Source organism: Phaeoacremonium minimum, assembly GCF_000392275.1.
Source record: "Phaeoacremonium minimum UCRPA7 unplaced genomic scaffold PA7_03_scaffold_330, whole genome shotgun sequence".
Classification (NCBI taxonomy): Eukaryota; Fungi; Ascomycota; class Sordariomycetes; order Togniniales; family Togniniaceae; genus Phaeoacremonium; species Phaeoacremonium minimum.
This window is the reverse complement of record NW_006921234.1, coordinates 315,474-336,653: the sequence shown is the minus strand read 5'-3', so window position 1 is coordinate 336,653 and position 21,180 is coordinate 315,474. Positions and strand designations below refer to the sequence as shown.

General features: G+C 48.0%; 3 protein-coding genes across 3 annotated transcripts; all 3 read right to left on the bottom strand.

Moving 5' to 3' along the window:
• Positions 1-708: 708 nt before the first annotated feature.
• On the bottom strand, positions 709-2,353 carry UCRPA7_4240 (putative carboxylesterase family protein; the record flags this gene model as incomplete). The annotated part of the gene is made up of 6 exons (XM_007916735.1): positions 709-736; positions 791-866; positions 930-1,118; positions 1,177-1,998; positions 2,053-2,267; positions 2,328-2,353. 6 exons carry the CDS (start codon positions 2,351-2,353, stop codon positions 709-711), a joined length of 1,356 nt encoding a protein of 451 aa, XP_007914926.1.
• Positions 2,354-3,736: 1,383 nt separating this feature from the next.
• Positions 3,737-4,559, bottom strand: UCRPA7_4239 (putative maltose permease protein; the record flags this gene model as incomplete). Its single annotated transcript, XM_007916749.1, has 3 exons — positions 3,737-4,138; positions 4,196-4,495; positions 4,557-4,559. 3 exons carry the CDS (start codon positions 4,557-4,559, stop codon positions 3,737-3,739), a joined length of 705 nt encoding a protein of 234 aa, XP_007914940.1.
• A 4,130-nt stretch (positions 4,560-8,689) lies between these two features.
• On the bottom strand, positions 8,690-9,694 carry UCRPA7_4238 (putative nad dependent epimerase protein; the record flags this gene model as incomplete). Its single annotated transcript, XM_007916742.1, has 1 exon — positions 8,690-9,694. One exon carries the CDS (start codon positions 9,692-9,694, stop codon positions 8,690-8,692), a length of 1,005 nt encoding a protein of 334 aa, XP_007914933.1.
• Between the last annotated feature and the right edge of the window lie 11,486 nt (positions 9,695-21,180).

Genomic DNA, 21,180 nt, shown 5'->3' with positions numbered 1-21,180 from the left:
CTTTAGGTTCGCGGGGGTCGTATGTCGGGTACAATAGCCTCTTTAGCCCGACAAACCCCAACGTTGATAAAATAACAGTAATCGCGACCGCCACTGACCAAATGCCATCTTGGGTTCCCAAATAGGAAGCGATACTAGACATCGAGGACTCCGTTGAATGATCGGAGACAAATTGAGACAAATTGGCTAGAGTTGGTGATTTTGTAGATAAAAGATATCAAAGACGATGCTCACTTTTTACTTATTGAATTACTTGTTGTATTAGATCTGAGACACTACTAATCAAACCGGCTTACCCAATGGCATCAAGGAAAATGTAATCTTCTACGCCGCTCGGGAGCAGATACACCGTCCCAAAAAGGATATTTATACGCACTAAAGAGGAATCGGGCGCGGACATGGGTACGGAGGATCCTCTTCTGAAGCCTCGTAGGAGCGCTAAAAGCAACAAGCTTGCGGCGCATGTCGTAATTACGCAAGTATTGATGTTGACAGCCCAGTAGGGTTGTCCAGGCCATTGTCATCATTTCGAAAATCGAGATAATAAGCGGATGCTAGGTTTGAAGCAGGCGAGAATATGTTTTTCTCTTGAACATAGCAGAGCTTTCATCAGGAGCAGGTGGTGGTTTAGGTACGCCATACGCCGTGCCGTAGTGTTGGAGCTTAATATTCTTCGCGCTAAATATCACAAGATACGCGAGCGTAGAGTTACCTTCCATATTGTTCCTTGCTGACACTGTTGATAAAGGTTGTCCCCGCAAGTCTGAATGTGTCTGGCTTTGCTGCTGACCCCGATGGGTGGAAATAAAAGACTTGACCATAACCGCCAGTAGCATTGTAAGTCGGCCACTTCTCAGCGGTAGCAACTTGGAAATTGTGTTAGCTTACTCAGTCAAAAAAACACTTGCTACAGGAATCAATGCACTTACTATCGTGGTTATTTGGGTCCAAGTCGTGGATGAAGCTGACCCACATATGACAGACCAGCTTCGCCAGCTCCAATACCGGCCCGGTGGCATTTTCCAGAGGGCTCTGTCCTGATGCGTATCCTAAGCTAAGAGTATTGTAGAAAACGTATCCTATCTCGGCGAAATGCGAAGTGCCGAACGAAGCCGGACCTAAATAGTTATTTAGCTGGGACAATTGATACGGCTGGCTGATAATTAGAAAACTCACGTCCTGACAGAGGAGAATCAAACAAGTAGGCATATGTATCCACTCCAGCCTTTGCCCAAGCATCGGTTTTCGATCTTCTCTGTGACAAGAACAGCTGGTCTGTAGAGAGAGCAATCGCCCGCTTGTACTGACTACCAACGGATGCGCCTGGAGTAGTTTGATATGCTGAAGGTAGGCCAAGAGAGTCGACGTTCGGGTATAGCGACATGAGAATGGTAGTAGTATTGGCATCTGGTCCCAAAGACTTGATGTTGGCCGCGATGATCGCATCTGAGTCAACCGGCGTGGCTGTGAACAAAGTACCCTCATCGCTATTTGTGCCCGCAAGCAGAGGTGTCTTGGTGAATTTGCCCTCTGCGAGAAGATTTGACGAGTAGTCTGGAATGAAGTCTCCATCGACGATTGGGTAAAAGCTTGTTGAGGTGAGATTGGTGATAGCATAATTAAGAGTCTCGAATGGAACCGATCGCAGGCACGCAAGTTTGTCCGCCGCTGTATCACACCCAACAAAGCGAGTAATGTTATTGTATCGTACAGTCGGCGCGGTTAAGTTCTTCGGTTGTGTTCCTTCGGCACCACTTTCTGCGATGATTCCACGGAACAGACCGTCATCTCTTCCACCATAGGCGGTTGTCTGGTACCATACATTGCCTCCCCCAGCGCTTTCGCCCCAGATGACGACCTTTTCAGGATCTCCGCCAAACGCCGCGATGTTTTCTTTGATGAAGTTCAATGCAAGCCGCTGATCTTTCAAGCCGAGATTTGCAACACCAGCATCAAGTACATCCTGACTGGCAAGGAATCCCCACGCGGAGAGTCTGTCTACGATTGCTGGTTAGGACCAGGTGTTAAACGAAAGCTACAATATAGACTTACAGTCAAAAGAAACCGCAATGATTGGTTTGCTTATTTTGACAGACTCATTTACAATGAAACTCAGATTGTAGACGCCATTGGCGCTGTAGTCCATTGTCCAGCCGCCTCCATGAATGAAGACACCGACGGGAAGCTTCGCATCTTTGGTATATCCAGAAGGCCTCACAACGTTGATAGTCAGGCAATCTTCGGAAAGTGTGAACGGCCACGCAGCACTGTTCTACGGGATTCTCAGCTCAGAAGTATAAAAGGCAACTTCTGTCAAGATCACTTACGCCATATCCCACACAAGAGTTTGCATACTCGGTTGCTGTCTTTGTGCGAAAAGTTGTGTTCAGGCTTTGTGGATTCTGGAGACGGAGTTCTCCAACGGGAGGCTGGGCATAGGGAATGCCAAGGAAGAGGTCTTGGTCATATGAAGCAACATGCTTGCCTATGTATGTACCATTTTTGACAGTCGCGATTGGTTGCCCACCACAGGACGACGACTTGACGCCTTGCAGCAGAGGCAATAGGGCAGCGGCAATCTCCAAGATGGACGACATGGCAACCAATGAGCTCGGCTTGCTACATTCCTGTCAATGAAGCAGAAGAGGCGAGCCAAGCCCCTCTTTAAATGCGTATTGGTCCATTTCGTCGCAAGATGTTTTACTCAAAGCTAGAAAGCAAGATTAATTCCCCAACTCTCCCGCACGAAGGAGTGGACCAGAATTAGACAGATGCATACTACCCGTAGTGACTTAACCACGCGCTCATGCTTCCCCGACCCAACACCACGCATTGCCTTTTTGACCCGACCGTTTGGATATCAAGGCGGACCAGCCTCCAAATAGTGGCAATTGCTAACCCGCTTCGTGACATCGGTTGGAGATGTGGAGTCTTTTGGGGTTCGTGCGGGGTATTGAAATCCCCGGATTCGTTGAGGCTCCACCGTTCGCAAATCGCCGCGGCGAAACCCCTGCAACCACCTTCCCGCAAAATAGTCTTGAAGCTCTCCCCTCACTTCTGTTCATTCTACCTGAGGAGGCATGAAGAGGCTCATATTTCCTTATATAGCAGGTTTCAGCTGAAAGTAGAACATCTTTCTATCGTCGAATTAGGATTATAGAATCTAACTAGATCTGCCTCGCTTGACGGCTTGGCGAACTCGTAACGAATAGGAAAGAGATATTTTTTCCTAGGTTACGCATGATTTGGACTTGAGCCGGAACTTTTGAAATGAAAAGCAATCCACACTCGATCTCAATAGGCAGGGAAACAACAAGACTCCGTGACAAGTTCGTAACTATCAAACATCTCAAGAGTCTTTCCATCATAATTTCATGACCAGAAGATTTTGTTGTGATGAGGCATTGACTGTTACACAAGGAAGACGCGAAACTTTGACCAATGACAATGAACTGAAAAATGCCTTGAAGGGTTTGGATACCTGATGTTGAAGGAGGTAGATTACATGCACGTTAACTCTATAACAATCTTTATACTAGACTGAGATCATATCATACATCCATTCACTGACATAATGCACTTGAATGTAACCAATTGATGAAAAGCCGTGTTCAAGTAATCTGTAGGATTGCAGAAATGTCTCTATCCAACAAATCATCTTTATGTTACTTTCACAAACACTTGAAAGACGACGATTGAGGTACAACAATCACCCGTCAATAGTCGGTTGAAATGCTCAAGCTGCCTCCCGGGTTTCAACCTCAACGCCCTTCTGCTCAGCCTCCCTCACCACCTCTGTCAACTCTTGAGCTCCATGGCAGACATAAGTCTTGAACTTGCGTGCCGGGACCTTGTTCTGGAACATCTCTTCGATCTCAGCATAATTGCGACCTTTCATTTCGGGTAGACAGAAGTAAAGGTAGATGCACATCGGCACAGATGGTGCGAAGAAAACGAAGGAGATTTTCCCGCCCAGGTTCGCTTTGTCGGGGTTGATCATGTACGGCATAGTCTGTAGAACTAGGCAGGAGACGGCTGTGGCGCTCATGATATTGATCGAGTATGTCTTCTGACGGTGCGACGGACTGGCAGTCTCACCACCAACGGCGTACGCTACGGCACCAATTGTGGCTTGATACTATTGACGACAGCTTATTAGCATGGTGAAAAGAATTGTCAAGAATCGGAAACTTACCAAGAAGCCCCAGATGGTCATGAAGCTTACTGTAGCTTTCAACGCATCTTTATTGTCTTTCATCGTGCTGATACCGCCGATAATTAGAAGAGCAGCCGTCATAATATTCATTCCGCCAACGATGAGGGGTCGACGACCCAGCCTGTCAACAAGTGGCCAAGAGCAGATGTTTCCAAACAGTTGAACAGCATAGGCCATCTGAGCGAGTCCGAGGGCGTTGTTAACCCCAGCCAGCTTGAAATAGTAGGTCAGGTAGCCAGTGATAAAGTTGACGCCAACGAATTGCTGTGCGATATAGACCTATGCCACATTGTGTCGTTAATAAACGCTTTGTTTCAAAATTGTCCAGTAATTGTCTTACCATGCAAATAATCAGTGTACGGCGGCCGTTTGGCTGTCTGAAACAATCCAACCAAGACGACGCCTTGTTCTGACGTTCCAGTCCTTGTTCCGTCATAACAGCTGCAGTCAGCACTGCCATCGCGCCATCAACATCGAAGTTAGGCCCGTTGAAGGTACGGAATGCTTTAGCAGCTGCGTCGTGACGACCTTTGAGAATAAGCCATGACGGCGATTCAGGAAGAAATGGTAAGCCGAGAAGGAGAATTGCTGGAGGAATGATTTGAGTGATCATTGGAATCCTCCAAGACATGTCGTCGCCATGGTGGGTCTTCGAAGAAGAGTAGACGGCAAGGGAGTTCAACCATTGGCCAAGGATAATCATTGTATTCTATAGAGGAAGTAATCAGCGTCGTGCAGATAGCCAAGGACAGTTTAACTTACGACAAGAGCCAAACAGAAGCCTCGCAGCTTAACCGGAGCCAGCTCAGCGACATAGACTGGACCGAGGGAATGGCCCAGTCCAAAGCCAAAGCAGCTAATCAGTTTACCTCCAAAGAGTTGGGGCACCGTGGCAGCGAAGTATTGAGTCAATATGCCAGCAACACAAATAACGCAGGCAAAAACGATGACCTTCTTACGGCCGAAGAGGTCAGACATATAACCAGTGCAGAAGGCGGACACGAATATGCCGATTGTAGAGGCGGCATTGAGCAACTGTTGGTCGGTAGCTGCAATCACCCAAGTGGTTCCGACTTGTCTGCCGAATCTCTGCAGAAAGGAATCAACTCCGAGAAGATGGCCCACGTTACTGATCTCATAGCCAAAGTTGACTGGAAGCATGTAAATCAACAAGCCTATGTGTATAATCTCATTAGCACGTGCACTGCTTGTGGATCAACAGATGCTAGATTAGACAATGCTTACAGAAACCGAGCACCCGCCTGTTATCCCAAAAGTCTTGCCATGATATCTTCGAGTCTTCACGTGGTGGTACTCGAGATACACCCTGCTCAACGGCATTTTGATCCTGGACAGTCGTTGTAGCCATGGCTCGTTCCCTTGTCGGCGAAAGACAAAACTGATGTGATCGCTGGAGTCTATCTGCGATTGATGTTGCTAGGTCTTTCACAACTTTGCTGTGAGAGACTCTGGCAACGCTGGCAAAGCTGGCAAAGCTGGCAAAGCTGGGAATGTTTGAGGTTTTATCTCCACCACCAGCTAGTGTCTCTAGGCGCTATGATAGCCTCGGCAAGGACCTAGTGTTTAGTACCAATCATCGAAGATTTCACTGCACGCCGAACGAAGACAAGGAAGGTGTTTGTCTTCCTTTCAAGCAACAGGCATTTTCACTGTTTAGGTTCTAGCTCCGGGGTTACTCCAACATTCAAGCTTGGAGGTGGGAAACGCCGTGGAATGAGGAGGCCGGAGAAACCACAAGGCGGAGCCGCCCCTGTCTCGGGGTGGGCATTGTAGACCCTTTGCGGGGCCCCAGGTTCCCGACGGACAAGGAACGGCAAGGAACCCAGCTCACTACCCAAATTCAGCATTTATAAGCGCCTCACCGACGATTGATTGTTGCGATATACGCGTCTTTGGGGGAACTCTATTCCTCGTTAACAAACACCAGTTTCAATCTGAGATGCACATCGCCGGATTGGCTATACGCAAGATTGAAGCGCCATGTTAAATAGATGCAGATTTCTTAGTAGCGCTAAGTCCTCACAAGCCCTACAAGTACTGTACCGCTAGGACGTGTTACCTGCTAAAACATGAGGGTCTGAGCCACATGCTCAGGTAGGCAGTCTCTAGCACTTGACCCTTGGGGGCGTGGAGACAGAGTCCCACTCCAGAAACACGAAGCAATGTCGGTGGCATCTCCGCCCGCTCCAGCTCTTAGTCCTTGCAATTGTACGTGAACAGTTTGCTATTTGCTGTCCTTATTGCAGTGCGCCCCTACTTCTTGCGGATTCAAGTCTTGAACTCTCTCTAAGTTGTTTCATCTCACATCTATTGACGCGAAGTCGCAACGCAATGACTCTGCTGGAGGGCGTGCACGCAAGCGATAGCACAAACCGATGCACGCTCGCTGCAAGAGGCCGTGTCGCGAAGTCTAAACTGATTTCTTGTTCCTGGCGACATCAATCAATTAATCCTCCAATCCTCACCGACGCGCTCATTTCTATGAGCCCATTTTAAGTCGATCGCGGCCGGCTCTTTTTTGAGGCTCCTCATCCAGGTTCCACCATGTGCCACCGAGATTTGAGCCCAAGATTTGGGACTATTTAATTTCGAAGTTTTCCAGGCACAGACGCTTCCATATCTCATACAAGAAAATGGTTGCCTTAAAAAACAGTTATCGTCCACAAAATGTGTTATTCGATATCGCGGGCGGTTTACTCAGGTATTTGCTCCTTCAAAAACGCGCTTGCTTATAAATCGGAAAGGACCTCTTAATCCTAATCTCAATCCTGTTAGTCCGCCGATGGTGTACGAGATACCATTTCGGCAGCCGATTGTCCATCCTACCGGGGACGGGCCTGCTCGTAACTCCGAAGTCCACTGAAAATGCTCGACAGCACGATCGCAATTGCACCGCCGAGGACGGCTCAGCGCTGCTTCATCACAGGCAGACTCCAGCTTAAGCGATACCATCGCTGAAGCTAGTGATCCCGCGTGATCCTTCTCCCCGCTTCCTACGAGTATGCCAGGCACACGATAATTACGTAGTAAACTGTCTCGACCTGAGTAGTTTAAATAGACGACCATCGGGCACAGGAAATACGAAGAGTTAAAGCGATTCGTATCACACCAAGTCCAAAGACGGGGTACACTCTACACGACGGCACACGATTCGCAAGAGCCATGTCTCGATTGAACAAAGTTGCAGTGGTAGGGGTAGGGATCAAGCAGATTTTCGCAAACTATGAAATGACTGACGCCGACTAATACGGCTCGCAGGGTTCTGGCACGGTTGGGTCTGCAATAGTCAAGGAGCTTGTGGGAGATGGTTTCGAAGTCACAGTGTTGACAAGGGGGCGCCCTTCAACCGACTCTCCATCTGGCGTTACAACTAAAAAAGTCGATTATGAATCCATTGAATCGCTCAAGGAGGCGTTGACTGGCAATGATGCTGTCATTTGCACACTCACTAGCTTCGCGGGAGGTATTCAGCCAGCCCTGATCGACGCTGCCTCTGCTGTCGGAGTCAAGCGATTCATGCCTTCTGAGTTTGGTACCAGTATATACGGCCACGACGAGAAAAGCTTTCTAAAAAAGGCTATGACTGGTAAGGCCAAGATAATCAGTTACCTCCAAGGGAAAGCAGAAGAGAACCAGAACTTTACCTGGACGGCTCTCTCGAACGGATTCTTCTTTGACTCTGTAAGATATACTCTTTAATAGAGGCCGTTGATCGTCGAGTATTAATCTGAATTACTCTAGAACCTTCGGAACGGTTTCTTGGATTTTGACGCTAAGACAAAGAGTGCCGTGATCTATGACTCTGGAAACGAGCCTTTCCAGACCACAAATGTCTCATTTGCTGCAAAAGCTGTTGCCTCAATCTTGAAACATCCACGAGAGACGGTAAATCAGTATCTCTCGATATCCTCATTTCAACCGACTCGAAACGAAGTAGTAAAAATCCTTGAGGAGGAGACAGGCACAAAGTGGAACATCACCCAGGAAAGTACTCCTGACATGCAGAGAAAGGGCGAGGAGTCGATAGGCCAGGGGGGCTATGCCGGATTTGCTGCATTGCTGAAAGTGTACGCCTATGGAGACAGTCAAGGCCATACCTTGAAGCCAGGAGAGAGCGCAAATGAACTACTTGAATTGCCCAAAGAGGAGGATTTGAGAGAAACGCTGAGCAAATGGCTTGCAGAAAATTGAGATCCCACCTCAAACAATTTGATCGTAGCGTCTTGAAGCCTCTCACTGAAGTCGTACGGCTAGATTCGGCAGCATTTAGGCGGGAAAATAACCATATATCTATCTAGTCTTGCGGTCTAAAATGATCGCATATTGCTTTCTCAAGCCTCATAACCCAGCTTAGCTCATATTCATCCTCGCTTTTGATAGATTAAAATGATTTGGGACCACAAATAACTCGAGCGAACCTTCGAAGTAGTTATTATTAGCTACCTGCATCTTCTACAATGTCTTCACTATCTGTGTGAACGAATCCTTGATTGTCGTATACACCGGAGTGAACTTTAGTCCCAGTGTGTTTTTAGCCTTGCTGGCATCCAGTTTATAGGTATCCTCCACTTCACCGCTTCCAGGATTTCCTTCTGGTACCTTTGCACCAAGTTCCGGAAATTCCTTCCTGATAGTGTCGGCGGCGATCTGGTACGAGAACTTGGATCCGGTTAGGAACCTTTGCCCTGCAGCTTCAGGTGTCTCGTGGGCAGTGATGATAGCCTTGGCCAGGTCTCTAACGTCGATGAAACCAGCGAAGTCTGTCGGTGGTACAGACTCAGCACCGACAAGGTTCCAAAGCAGCTTCAAGGACTCATTCAGGTGATCAACGCTGTCGATTTGGCTCACATATGGGCCAAATACCCATGGGGGAGTAATTGTTGTCAGTGCAAATTTGATAGAGTCCTTGTGTCTCTCCATCCAATCCCACATGGCCCGCTCAGCAATTGCTTTAGACGCACAGTAGGCCGTGACAGGATCAGCTTTGGTAGCCTCCTCCCAGGTCATGGGGTTCCAGTCTTTCTCCGAGTAGACGTATCCCGGGCGCATGCCCTTTGACGTATCAACCACTGATGCGAAAGACGAAATGTCCACAATTCGCTCGACAGACGGGCCGTACTTCTTGATTGCCTCAAGAATTGCAAGAGACCCGGCCCTCGCAGGTTCGAGAAGGTCCGTGGCGATGTCATTTGGGTGAAAATTGAATGGCGAGGCAAGATGGACCACGCCCGTGATGTCCTCAAAACTGGTGTCGTACGACTCAGTCTTCGTGATGTCTGGTACAACATCGTATATAAGCTTGTCTCCGGCCTCTGGGAAGCTGGCAAGAAGCCTGTCACCCGACGACTTGGATCGAACAGTTCCCCGGATCTTGTATCCCTTTTCCAAAGCTAGCTTTATGACATGGCCAGCTACATAGCTGTTCGCTCCGGTGACTAGAAGATATCCGGCTGCCATTGTGGGTCTCATGTATTGTGCTTTCCCTTTTCTTGCTGTGGTAGTAAGGAGATAAGTGGTGAAGCTGAAGCCATGGCGACGGGAGACCGGGAATGATTTATATCTGCTTCAGACGCCAAGAAGGTTTGGCTAATGATACTTCGAAAGCAAGGATCGGATGCATACGGAGAGCCTTGTCGTCTCCAGACGAGATGCATTGAGCACGACTGACATCATTCTCTGTCGTGCGCTGTGTGACGGAACAAACTGTGGCCGGCTTGCTCAGGTAATAGGCTATTGAGGCTGCACCTTTGGCTCGTTGCTGAGTAATGACCTACCTACACGACCCCTGCAGACGCCTAACGCCGTATCCTGACTGGCTAGCGTGGCCAATGTCCGTTGGAGATAAATGCTGCACGGTCGTCGGCGTAGGGGTTATGATTGATTAGTTTGCACTGCCAAGATGCTCCCTCAGCCCTATCACACTGGGCCAAACTCAAAACCGTGCTGCGAGATAGTTTTTTAGCGATGAGCAAACCTGAGTCCCCCCGATACGAGAAGCGATTTGGCTGATTCATTTTCCGATCAACGGCGTGAAAACTTATTAAAATACGTTACTCAGTGTATTCCTATATAGAAAAAGCGGATGCCAGGAACATCAGGTTGAAAGCGGCAGAGAAAGGGGGTGGTCATATGCTATAAGGATAGGATGTACAGATTATTGTTCTAGACAGGAACTAGAGGAGGTGTCGCCAGTTGAAGCCTCCTGAGACAATCGAGCATCTCGTCTTTCTTGGCTGTTTTGTTAAAGAAGGGATCGTTCTCTGCCTTTCGTCGGTAATATGGTGTCGAGGCGAACTCCAAATGAGGATGGGTAATCTCTCGCTAGCCGGGTCACCGAGGTCTCTATTTACTCATAACTGGTCTCTAGTATACATGAACCTCTCAGAGTGACTCGCTACGTGTAGACCAATTTACTATATTTTCCGAGATTCTACAGGATTGATAGGCGATGTGATGTCTATAGACCAGTTGATTGCTTTTCTCTTATCACAAATGCACAACCTTGCAAAAGTATACCAGTTGATTATGTTTTCCTCGATCTGCCGAGAATTATTGTTACCTTGGATGTTGTATAGTGATCCATAGCGTAGGAATATTCCCAAGCTACTCAGGCTTGATGGAGCCTCGGATGTTACTCTTAAGCTCCCTAGGTATTGAGACTTGATGGTACCTTGGCATTTCACTAGAATGATTGAAACGTCGTTGCCACATTGATATCATCACGAAACACAACCTTGCGCGACCTCCAGAAAAAACCAAGTGCTTTCTTCATTCGCCTGACGTACTTGCCTTCCCGACATTTATCCTTCCACGAATTCACTCTTAAATTAAACGAAGGTCACAGTTCGATTTCCGCATCAACAACGTTACAATTATCTAGATCAGCGCAAGGAACACATACAGAACCTCATCGTATCGTCAATTGCGCCGCAAGCTAGGCTACTAATAAAGTAGCTTTCTCATATTACAGGTGCGTCAAGACCAAAATCGCCCCAATATCCTGTCACCAACAAGTAACAGGCACGATGAGCTCCAAAGCTTCAAAGTGTAGAGCTGAAATCATTTCGGAAATCGACGGCAAGAGCTTAGGCACGCAGGCATCCAAAACAGATGGGAAAAGCGCCAGGATTAAGGAACACGAATCTCACATCAAGCGATATTTTGGGATCCAGATCATGCGCGACAAGCCGATCTTTGTATATCATCCTGACAGTTTTTGGGATACGTTCAAGGGTCAACGCAATTCGAAGAATAAACCCATTGATATCGAGAGTGTCAAGAAGCATATCACAACATTCTATAGAGATTTAGAGTTTAATCTCGTCGACGAGCTGGGACACATTGGTGCGTCGTATGCTGTGGACAGCATGAAAGGCCAGGAAATGGTCGACTTGATGGAGAAGATGATGCCAACTTTCGATAAGAGTACGATGAGTTCCTACGAACGAGAGAAAGCTGAGAACTGCATGCACAACCATGAACTTCTGAAGCAAGCTATGGTGGAAGCTACAACAGCGTTAGAGGCGAAACGATCTCAAGGCATAGCTAAAAAGGCAGAGAAGAGCAAGCTTAGCACCCCTGCACAAAGAAGCATACGTACCACCTCAAATATGGAAGATGAGCTAGCCATGAAAGGTTCAAAATAAGGATCTCAACGATGGGATCGTCTCCTTTTCTAGTCGCCTAGCTACAAATGAATAATACGCTACGTACAAGCTTGATAATGGCTTTTATGACTACCGATAAGATATCAAGGGTCAAGAAAAGGGCAGAATAGAAGTAGTTGATTAGATGAGAGGCGAAACGAATCTTTGGAGGCGCGAGATCGGGTCTACAGCAAGTGTATTCTAAGTGAGTAGAAGAGTGAATAAAGTGGAAGAAGGTGCACATGTTCTAAATCTGGGAGGTACGCTTTCAGCCCACTAGCAATAGTACAGCATCCCATCTATCAAAATGTACTGGATGTCTATTCTGTGTGATCTTGTTCTTTCGGCATCGACTCGACCTTTTCTTCCTCATTCCTGTCTGCTTTTGCCAGCCTCCGCTCCTCTGCAATCACATTGATGTTCTTCCTTTCCATTGCCGCTGCACAGAACACAGCAACACCCGCTGTGGCGACGCCAAAAATGAGGGTCGTGATTGTTGCCTTTGTATAGCTTTGTTTGATTGCCAAGACGACCGATGGGTCTGATGTCAATGATCTGACATTGGTAGCACCTGCAGCAACAACGTCTTTACCTGAGACGGCCGAAGTGTGGCGCGGCACCTCATGAAGAAGGGTGTTTACGAAGACACTTTGGCCCGCGAGAGTGGATATTGCGCTGTTTACAGGTGAGCTTGTGTAACATTAGGAGAGGTCTGTGTCTAGTAAACGTACGGTCCAAGTTGACTCGCTAATGATAGGATCGCTACGACTTGTGTTAGTCGTCATCAAAGAACTCAAAATGCTCAAGTAAATGTACCATTTCCTTCTGGAACTCGATCCTCACTGTACAGCTTGGTTAGCGTCTTGAACGAGATTTAGTGTTATCGGGACATACGGTAGGAAGGCTTGAATGGCGGTAAAAGGCAGCTGCATGCCAGTTCCCAAGCCGATGCCCGCCACAACTAAGTAAGCGGCCCATTCCACGGTAGGGGTGTGCACGTCCAAGCGGAGAAGTAGACCAGTCCCCAGCGTATAGATAACTGCACCCGCAACGGTCCAAGACCACTATGCAGTGTCGTTAGCATGAGCCTCGACAAGCATACGCGAGGGTTTCAACGGCTTTTGAGTAGGTAATGGGGACTCGATCTCACATAGTCACCTGTCTTTGACACAACCGCGCCGGTTAGTCCCACGAATATGATTTGTGGAAGCATGATTGGAATCTGTGCTCCAGTCAGATAGCCACCCGCAAGTTTGATTCCATGTCCTCACATATTGAACACCACTTCTCACAGCAGACACGCCCTGTACTGCCTGGAAGTAAAACGGGATAAAGTAGGTGCAGACGTAGTTGGTCATGTGCTGAAAGAAAAGAAAAGATGAAGATGTGAGGACAGTTCGGGAGAATAAGGTACGTGGTGGGATCATTGCCTTGTCCTGTAACTTTGTCTGCCATAAGCAAAAAAGGGCGAATACAACAGCGACACAAACAAATAGCCCTATTATAGTACCTGAACTCCAGGCGTAGGTCACACCGCCCCATTGTAGCGCAAGCACTAGGTCCATTCGTTTTAGTGTTTTGCATATGCCGGTGGATAGGTAAACTTACAGAGAGCGGTTACCCAGCCCAGGATCAAGACGGCACCAACGGGGTCCATTTCACTCCAAACTAATCTAACAGAGATGCCCTCGTCCGAAACTCGGCTCCTCGTAGGCTGGAAAAAGAAGAGAATGAGGCAGAAGGCGACTCCACCGACGGGCAGATTGATCCAAAAACACCATCGCCAGCCCTATAGTGTTCACAATACATTAGTTTACGATGAGCGGGAATTGGTAGATATGACACATGCTGACTTACTATACCATCTGTGAATGCGCCCCCAAGTGGTGGACCGAAGCAGACTGCAAGCCCAAAAACACTGACCACGAAACCTTGAGCCGCAGCCCGCTTCTCAAGCTCGACGCCGAGAAAGATTAGTTGCAAGGCGCCTTGCATCAGCCCGGCTGCGCCCAGACCCGAAAGACAGCGTCCGAAGATAAAAGCGGATGAATTAGGCGCCAACGCATCTATAAGTGAGCCAATCTCAAAGATGATGATGCTCACGAGATAGACATGTTTGTTATTAACATATTTGTAAAACTTCCCAAAGAGGGTCGGGAATGCTGTCATGGGTAACAAGTAGCCAGAAGCGTACCACCCGGCATCGGGAAGCGAATTGAACTCGGTCGTGATTTTTGGTATCGCGACGGCGAGACTATGACACGAGTGGATTCAGTATCGGTATCTCCTAGCTCAATTCGTACACGAAAGGTAGTACAAGTCTGCAGATAAGAAGAACCTCTTACATTGTCTGGTCGATTGCGATAATCATCGAACCCATCCATAGCCCAAATAGCATCAGCCATAGCTTCCATCCATGCATATATTCGTTGTCCGTCTTTTCTGGCATTTGCTCGTCGCCGGAGCTGGGCGAGACACTTGAGGCAGCTTGAGTCGAGAATGGCACGACATGGCTTTTCTGAGGCTGTTCTTCAGCTGGCGTTCTTGTCTCCATTTTCAATACCGCCTTGTTGAATGTCTGTCCGTCCAAGTGTTGATAATACCGGTGAAGCAAATAATCCAAATAATAGAAACGTACGTAGAACCGCAACAGGGCATTCTTTATGTTCAATGCTCGTCCATTATAAGTAAACAGCCATTAGGGCCAGCCGATATTGCCTCCCAGTCTGAATGGTAATTATCATTTCGGTAGTTGGTGGTATTTGGGTTGAGATCGACCCAGTGGGAATATGCAAGTGCATCGCTCGATTTGGCAGTCGCTTGCCCAAAACGGTAATTTTATCTTCGCTGCAAGGATTTGTTGCTAAGTCATAAGTAGTTTAGCGACTCTCCACAAAACTAGGCTACCTTCGTACTAATATTGGCAGGATCTCAGCATATTAATCAATCCTATTGAGTACAGAGATCAGCCATAAGCCGTGTATATAGAGTGGGTACTCTGTATTTCAGATGTGATGTGCTTTTTCCTGACTAAGGTAAGATTCTCGGTCTCTTCACCCAGCCATTAACGACACCTAGCTCGATATCATATGTAGTTACGACTCCTATCCAAACTTGCCACGCATGTTGACAACCGCCAAGGAACGAGTACCACTAGAAGATAATCCCGGATCATGATTCGATTGTCTCGCTCCACAAAGTGCGGTGGAAACGCGAGGATTCGCTTCCCTTGATCGTTGCTGCCTTGGTTCGCAATCGTTGTTACTACGAATCACAATAGCATAAGTCTTACCTCTAAACTATAACAACTCTGTGGCTTCACGCATCGGTTACTCTTCACACGAGAAGTCGAAAGCTTATCAGTGGGTCAGCGCTTCAACCTGATGGCAGAATTCATGGACCCAAAAACGAGCATATCCTCGCGACGGCCAAGCTCGAAAGCCAAGGAACGGAAGCCTCGCCGGAAGCTACCCCAGGACGTTCGTGTCTCACGGCAAAGACATGGCAGCACAACCTTTGTCGTCAGGTCGCCGACGCCGGTTGGCGTTCATGCTGATGTGACTGCGTCCCAGCCATCCGGCTCTAAACTTAGATTTGTCCACAATGGCGTTGTTGATCCGGTTGTCTGGACACCAAGGGCAAAACAGCAGGATGTCGTATCTGCTACAAATGGGCACGAGACTTCTGGCGAGGCGGACGAGCATAAAGAACCCAAGGTGCTCTTCTTCAGAACGGAAGACTCGACATGGTGTTTCCAGCCAAGCTCCGCGGATCTGGCTTGTGGACAGCTCGGCATATGGAATCGTATCTGTCAACAAATGCGCACGTTGCCACTCTGGTCCACTTATCGAGTCCCCAAGCATCTCTCTGAGGCCACACCGGGCCACCTAAAGACGGGCTTAGATCTAGCGCCAGAGCTCTTCTACCCCCTTGACAAGATTAAACTTCTGTCATGGAACCCCATGAGAGAGATGGAGCGCTACCTATGGATTCCTAAATCGTCCTCTATATTAACCACTGCTCTTATGATGGGGTGCCTCTTTGAAGATGTACGGCTGGGCAGAACAAATTCGCCAGCGTTCTCCGCCCTTAACACTGCGGCATGTCAGTCTCTCAACGCGATGTTAGCCGCCAAGGACCGGACACTGCTACTTGGCGACCAGGCAGCGATGATTATCTGCAAAATGGCACTGGCTGCAGTAAGTGAGGAGAAAGGTTTCTCTGCATTACATGCGCTAATTGCCTCATCCAGACCTTGCGTGGAAATCATGACGATTGGAAAACACATGTTCTAGGACTGCAGGCGTTAATGAATAACTGGTGCAAATGGCGTGATCTGCACGACATTATGGGCTGTAACGCGATATACCTGTAAGTTCACGGACGCCAATGACCCTTTTTACCAAGATTGGAGCTCACTCGTATACCGCAACAGTGCCGACGTTGAAGGGGCCTTAGCCGCAGGGCAATCTCCAATTCTGTCGTTTCAGAGAAGATACCCTGTGATAGAACTACATTTGGCGCATGGAAAGCTTGATAGTTTTCATCAGCGACTAGAAATGCTAGCGATAGCAGCAGACCTACTCTCTACCACTAGAGACACGTTGCTATCCACCGGCATATTCATTCACGGGGTATTGCACGCCAGAACTATTAATGCGACGTATCACCCACACCATCTGGCGGAAGCATTCTGGGGTCTCAATTACGAGCTCCTTCTACAGCCATCAAGGCTGTTCCCAGAATCTACAGTGCAGGTTCCGGGAACAACCCAATCCTTAAAAGTGAAGCCCAGATCTGACACGCCAAACACACTTCAGGAAATGTCGGCGTCACTCGATGCCACTGTACGCCTCTCCGCACTACTCTTTCTGCGCGAACCAATGGCAGAGGTGGTATTCAGTAGAAGAGGCTATCCTCAAATCCTCTCCCTTCTCGCCACACACCTAGCTACACTCTTGGCCCTAATAGGCGATTTGCAGGTATCAGACGAGGATCTGAAACCCACCAGTCCAGTGTCAGCTGAAGAAACCACAGAGAGTGCACCAAACAAAGATGAGCGCCACACCACAAAAATATCGAAAATGCAAGCACTAAGGCCTTTCCTAGTATGGTCCTGTGTGCTCGGCCACTTGTTTTCCGTACGCATGGGAACCAATGATCAATATAGTCATGTTTTTCAGGACATGATAGTTGAGCTTTGCGGCGAAGATCTTTCAAAACTCAACGGTCAAGATCTTGTGTTGTTTCAACTCATTGATAACAAGTATATATTTGAGGGGAAATGGGATCCGGTCAAAACCCTACGGCATATCGTGGCTTAGTGGTCTAGATCACATTTTATGAGGTAGCTGAATTGAATTGTAGGCAGCTACGATAAGAGGGACTGATAGCTTCAGCAGCAACTCGTTACATGGGTATTTTGCTGAGAAGTTAAAAACAAAAGCAAAGAACACCCGACAGATTACTCTTGTACCAGTTGCATATACATTTCTAGCTCGGCTGATAGATGTGTCGAGGAAATCTACTATCTAGGTTAGTTAGGACTAACATCTTGACTAGATTACACTGACACAATTTGTCAGCACTAGTTCCGCGGAACATACGCCAAGCTCCGCTACATGTGGCAATCTACTCTACAATGGTATGCTCTTGCTCCTTTGCCTATCAATAAACTGACATTTTGAGCAATGAATATTAACAACATCAACAAGATAATTCACGCGCACCGACACCGATGGTCCAGAACAGACTCCCAAGAAAGGTTCGTCTACACAATCAATGGCTTACCTATGTTGAGTGCTTGCGAACTCATCGGCTGACAGGGGCGCGTGGATAGGCGTGTGATGTTTGCTACCGGAAGAGGATCCGATGTGACGCGCAGAAGCCCCGCTGTTCCCATTGCGTACTGTACGGCTCAGCATGCACTTTCCAAGCTCCGAGCCGTAAAGCAAGAGCACCTGCCAAGAGGCAAGAGTCCAAGCATGAGGGTCGTGATGCCTTGCAAGCTCGGTTGGAGCGTCTGGAGTCAAGCCTAGAGCGAACTGAGCAGAGGATTGACAAGTTTGAAAGCCGTGGGCCACAGGGAAGGGCAGTGTCCAGCACTCCGGATTTATTGGCCTTGTCAACTTTTCCGGGACTGTACTTCGCGGGCTTTTCCCAACCAACACTTGATGCCGCGGCTTTGGAACTGCCGCCGCGGCTGGAAGTGACATTCGCAGTGGAGAAGTATCTGAAGACGATGAACTCTGTTCTTCCGATCTTCAATCCTGAGAAATTACGGCACCGTGTCCAGAATTGGTTCGAGAATCGAATAGACCATCGAGATTGCGCCACCTGGGCTGCAATTAACGTAGTATTGGCGTTAGCCCATCGCCACACATCTACCGACAAGACGAAGCCGGACAGAAACGTGACCCATTTCTTAAAGAATGCTCAGTCAGTACTTCACGAGGTCATAATGGGCAAACCAGATATTCTAAATGTTCAACTACTCGTTGGAATGGTGATGCTATTTCAAGCTACGTTGGACCTAAAGCCCGCGGCGATGCTGATTGCGCTTACCCTGCGTCTTGCGCATGAATTGGGTCTACATACACAAGGTTGCGATGGCGAGTATACTAATCCGGCTGAGAAATTGGAGCGAGATCGCGTCTTTTGGATAGCATATATCCTTGACTGTGATATCAGTATGCGCACAAAGCAACCTCCCGTTCAGCGCCATATCGACATTGACATTGATTGGCCTTTGGCCATGCCCGAGGATGAGGCTGGACTCATTACTGGAATTGATGGCAGTGCCGGATTCAACTTTTTCCTTTCTCGTGTGGAACTTGCTCGAATCCAGGCTGAGGTGTACGAGATTATGTTTTCCACGCGCGCCAAATCTCTGAATAATTACGAAAGACTAGAAAGTATGGCGCGACTGCGTTATACGCTCGACAACTGGATGTCTGGGATGCCTCCACAATTCCTTCCCAATGCTATATTGCAAATCGCAGAGCCTCATGTATGCAGAGCCTTTGCTGTACTCTATGCGAGCCATCTCGCTTGCCGGACCTGGGTCTGCAAAGCCCATATCATGGAGTCCGCGTGGCTACAACACCTACAGGTTTTTGGTCGAGTATCTACTCAAAGTGGGACTGTGGTGCCAGTACCTCCGTTACCACAAGGCTGGGATGTCCTTGTATCCGAGGCGCGCGAGTACATGAGGCTATTCATGAGCATAGAATGGAAAGACCCCGCGTTTATATGGTAAGAGAACGGAAGTTTCGATTCCGTCGGCTTTTACACGTTGTGACGAAAACTAACGATAATGAAACATACAGGATGACTGCCTGCACCTACATTTCAGGTTCAATCTGCTTGATGGCCAACACCATGTTCGACCCAAGGCATGAGAATGTAGAAGACGACAGATATTTGGCAGAATTTTGTTTCTCCTTCCTGGAAGGCATAATAGACCAAGTCCCTTTCGAACCACTTCAGCGAACAAGAAACGCGTGCGAGGAACTGTTGCGTTATACCCATGCGGCCTCCTTACAGTCTGCTGTCCAAGACGCAAGCTGCTTCCGAAGCATGTGAAGATCTCGAGAGTCAAGAGGGTTCGTAGACTGGCAGTCGGTATCATTCTCGATTTATTGGCGCAAAGGAATAAGGCTTGAATCATCTTTCAAAATATCAAATTCATTGTGGTTCATGCCATTTTCAGTCACCACAAAGTCTGGAACTGCAAATAAATTAATGGGTAGCTTGTCGCTCAAACCTTACGCTATCTCTTGTCTCATTTCCACCAGGAAAAAATACAAGGGGGTTCCGCGGAAGATTATCGCGACACTTGAGGCTCAAACAACCATGACTGCCATTCATACTCCGAGGAACGGCTTATGAATCAATTAAAACTTTCGAACAAATCATGCATATCTTGCAGCACGAATCGGCCTCAAGCTATCCCCTTCGTACTAGTATATAGAGCTCTCAACCCTCGACTTATGGCGAAACCAGAACTTGTTTCCTCTGGACTCGTCTTTCCCCTTTATTCCTTTTAGTCACCAAATTACATACCTTGACTTTCTATCGCTATGGCCTCGGTTCCTTTGCCCAAAGTAGTTTCTTTCACCAAAACCTCGCACAGCGAGCCTTACCCGTTCATTTCGCCCACGAGACCCGAGCTTTCTGCGGCTGGAAAGAATGTTGTTATCACCGGCGGGGGCACAGGCATCGGAAAGGCTATTGCCATCGCTTTCTCTGAAGCCGGTGCCCGCTCCGTGGCCGTTGTTGGCCGCAGACTAGACCGTCTCAGAGCTACGGGAGATGCAATCGGTGCTGCTGGCCATTCGACTCAGGTTCTCTTCGAAACTGGAGATGTCACAGACCGTGGGTCCATTGAGTCAGCATTGACGAATATTGTCAACAAGGTCGGCAAGATTGACATTTTCGTCTCTAACGCGGGAGTGCTTCCGGAAGAGGGTCCGGTCTCTACTTACGACCAAGGCCAGTTTCAATCAAGCCTTGCAACAAATGTTCTCGGCCCATTGAATTCCCTCCAGGCATTCCTTCCATTGGCATCCCCTGGCGCCAAAGTTTTCAATGTTGGGAGTAGTATCGGCCATTGGCAACCTCAGCCAGAGGTCCCAGGAATGGTGGCTTACGCAGCTGCAAAACTTGCAGCTGTGAAAGTCTTTGACTACTTCGCCTTTGAGAATCCAGGCATTCATGTTGCAACCATTCATCCGGGCATTATCGCCACAGAGATAAACCCAAAAATTACTGTCGCGCCTGATACAGGTATTGTCTTCGACCCTCATGCCTAGAGCCCACGAAAAGTAGAAGCTAATGATATGCAGTGGAGTTGCCTGCCCACTTTCTGGTATGGCTTACGTCGGAAGAGGCGGCTTTTCTGAAGGGTAAATTCGTCTGGGCAAACTGGGATGCACAAGAACTCTTGGCTCGAGCAGAGGAGATCCGCTCTTCGATGCTCCTAAGAATATCTTTGAACGGTTTCGACATGTAAGCCCATGTTGTCTAGCAAGCATTATAGAAACCCAGATATCTTCCTGCATCCCAGCTTGTTGAGATGAAACTCGATTGATCTGCTCAATATGTGTATGGTTCTCGAGAGAGAAAGGCGCAAGAGCTCGTTGGTCATGTGCATGAATGTGAACCTAGTAAACCACAAGACAGGATGTGCCAAGACTATCTCTCGCTGTGAGACGAAGTTGATTGAATTCACGGCTTCTTTTTTAGTCATTGCCTGCATGGGTAGTGAAACAGGGCAGCAGTGCCTACTGCTGACCA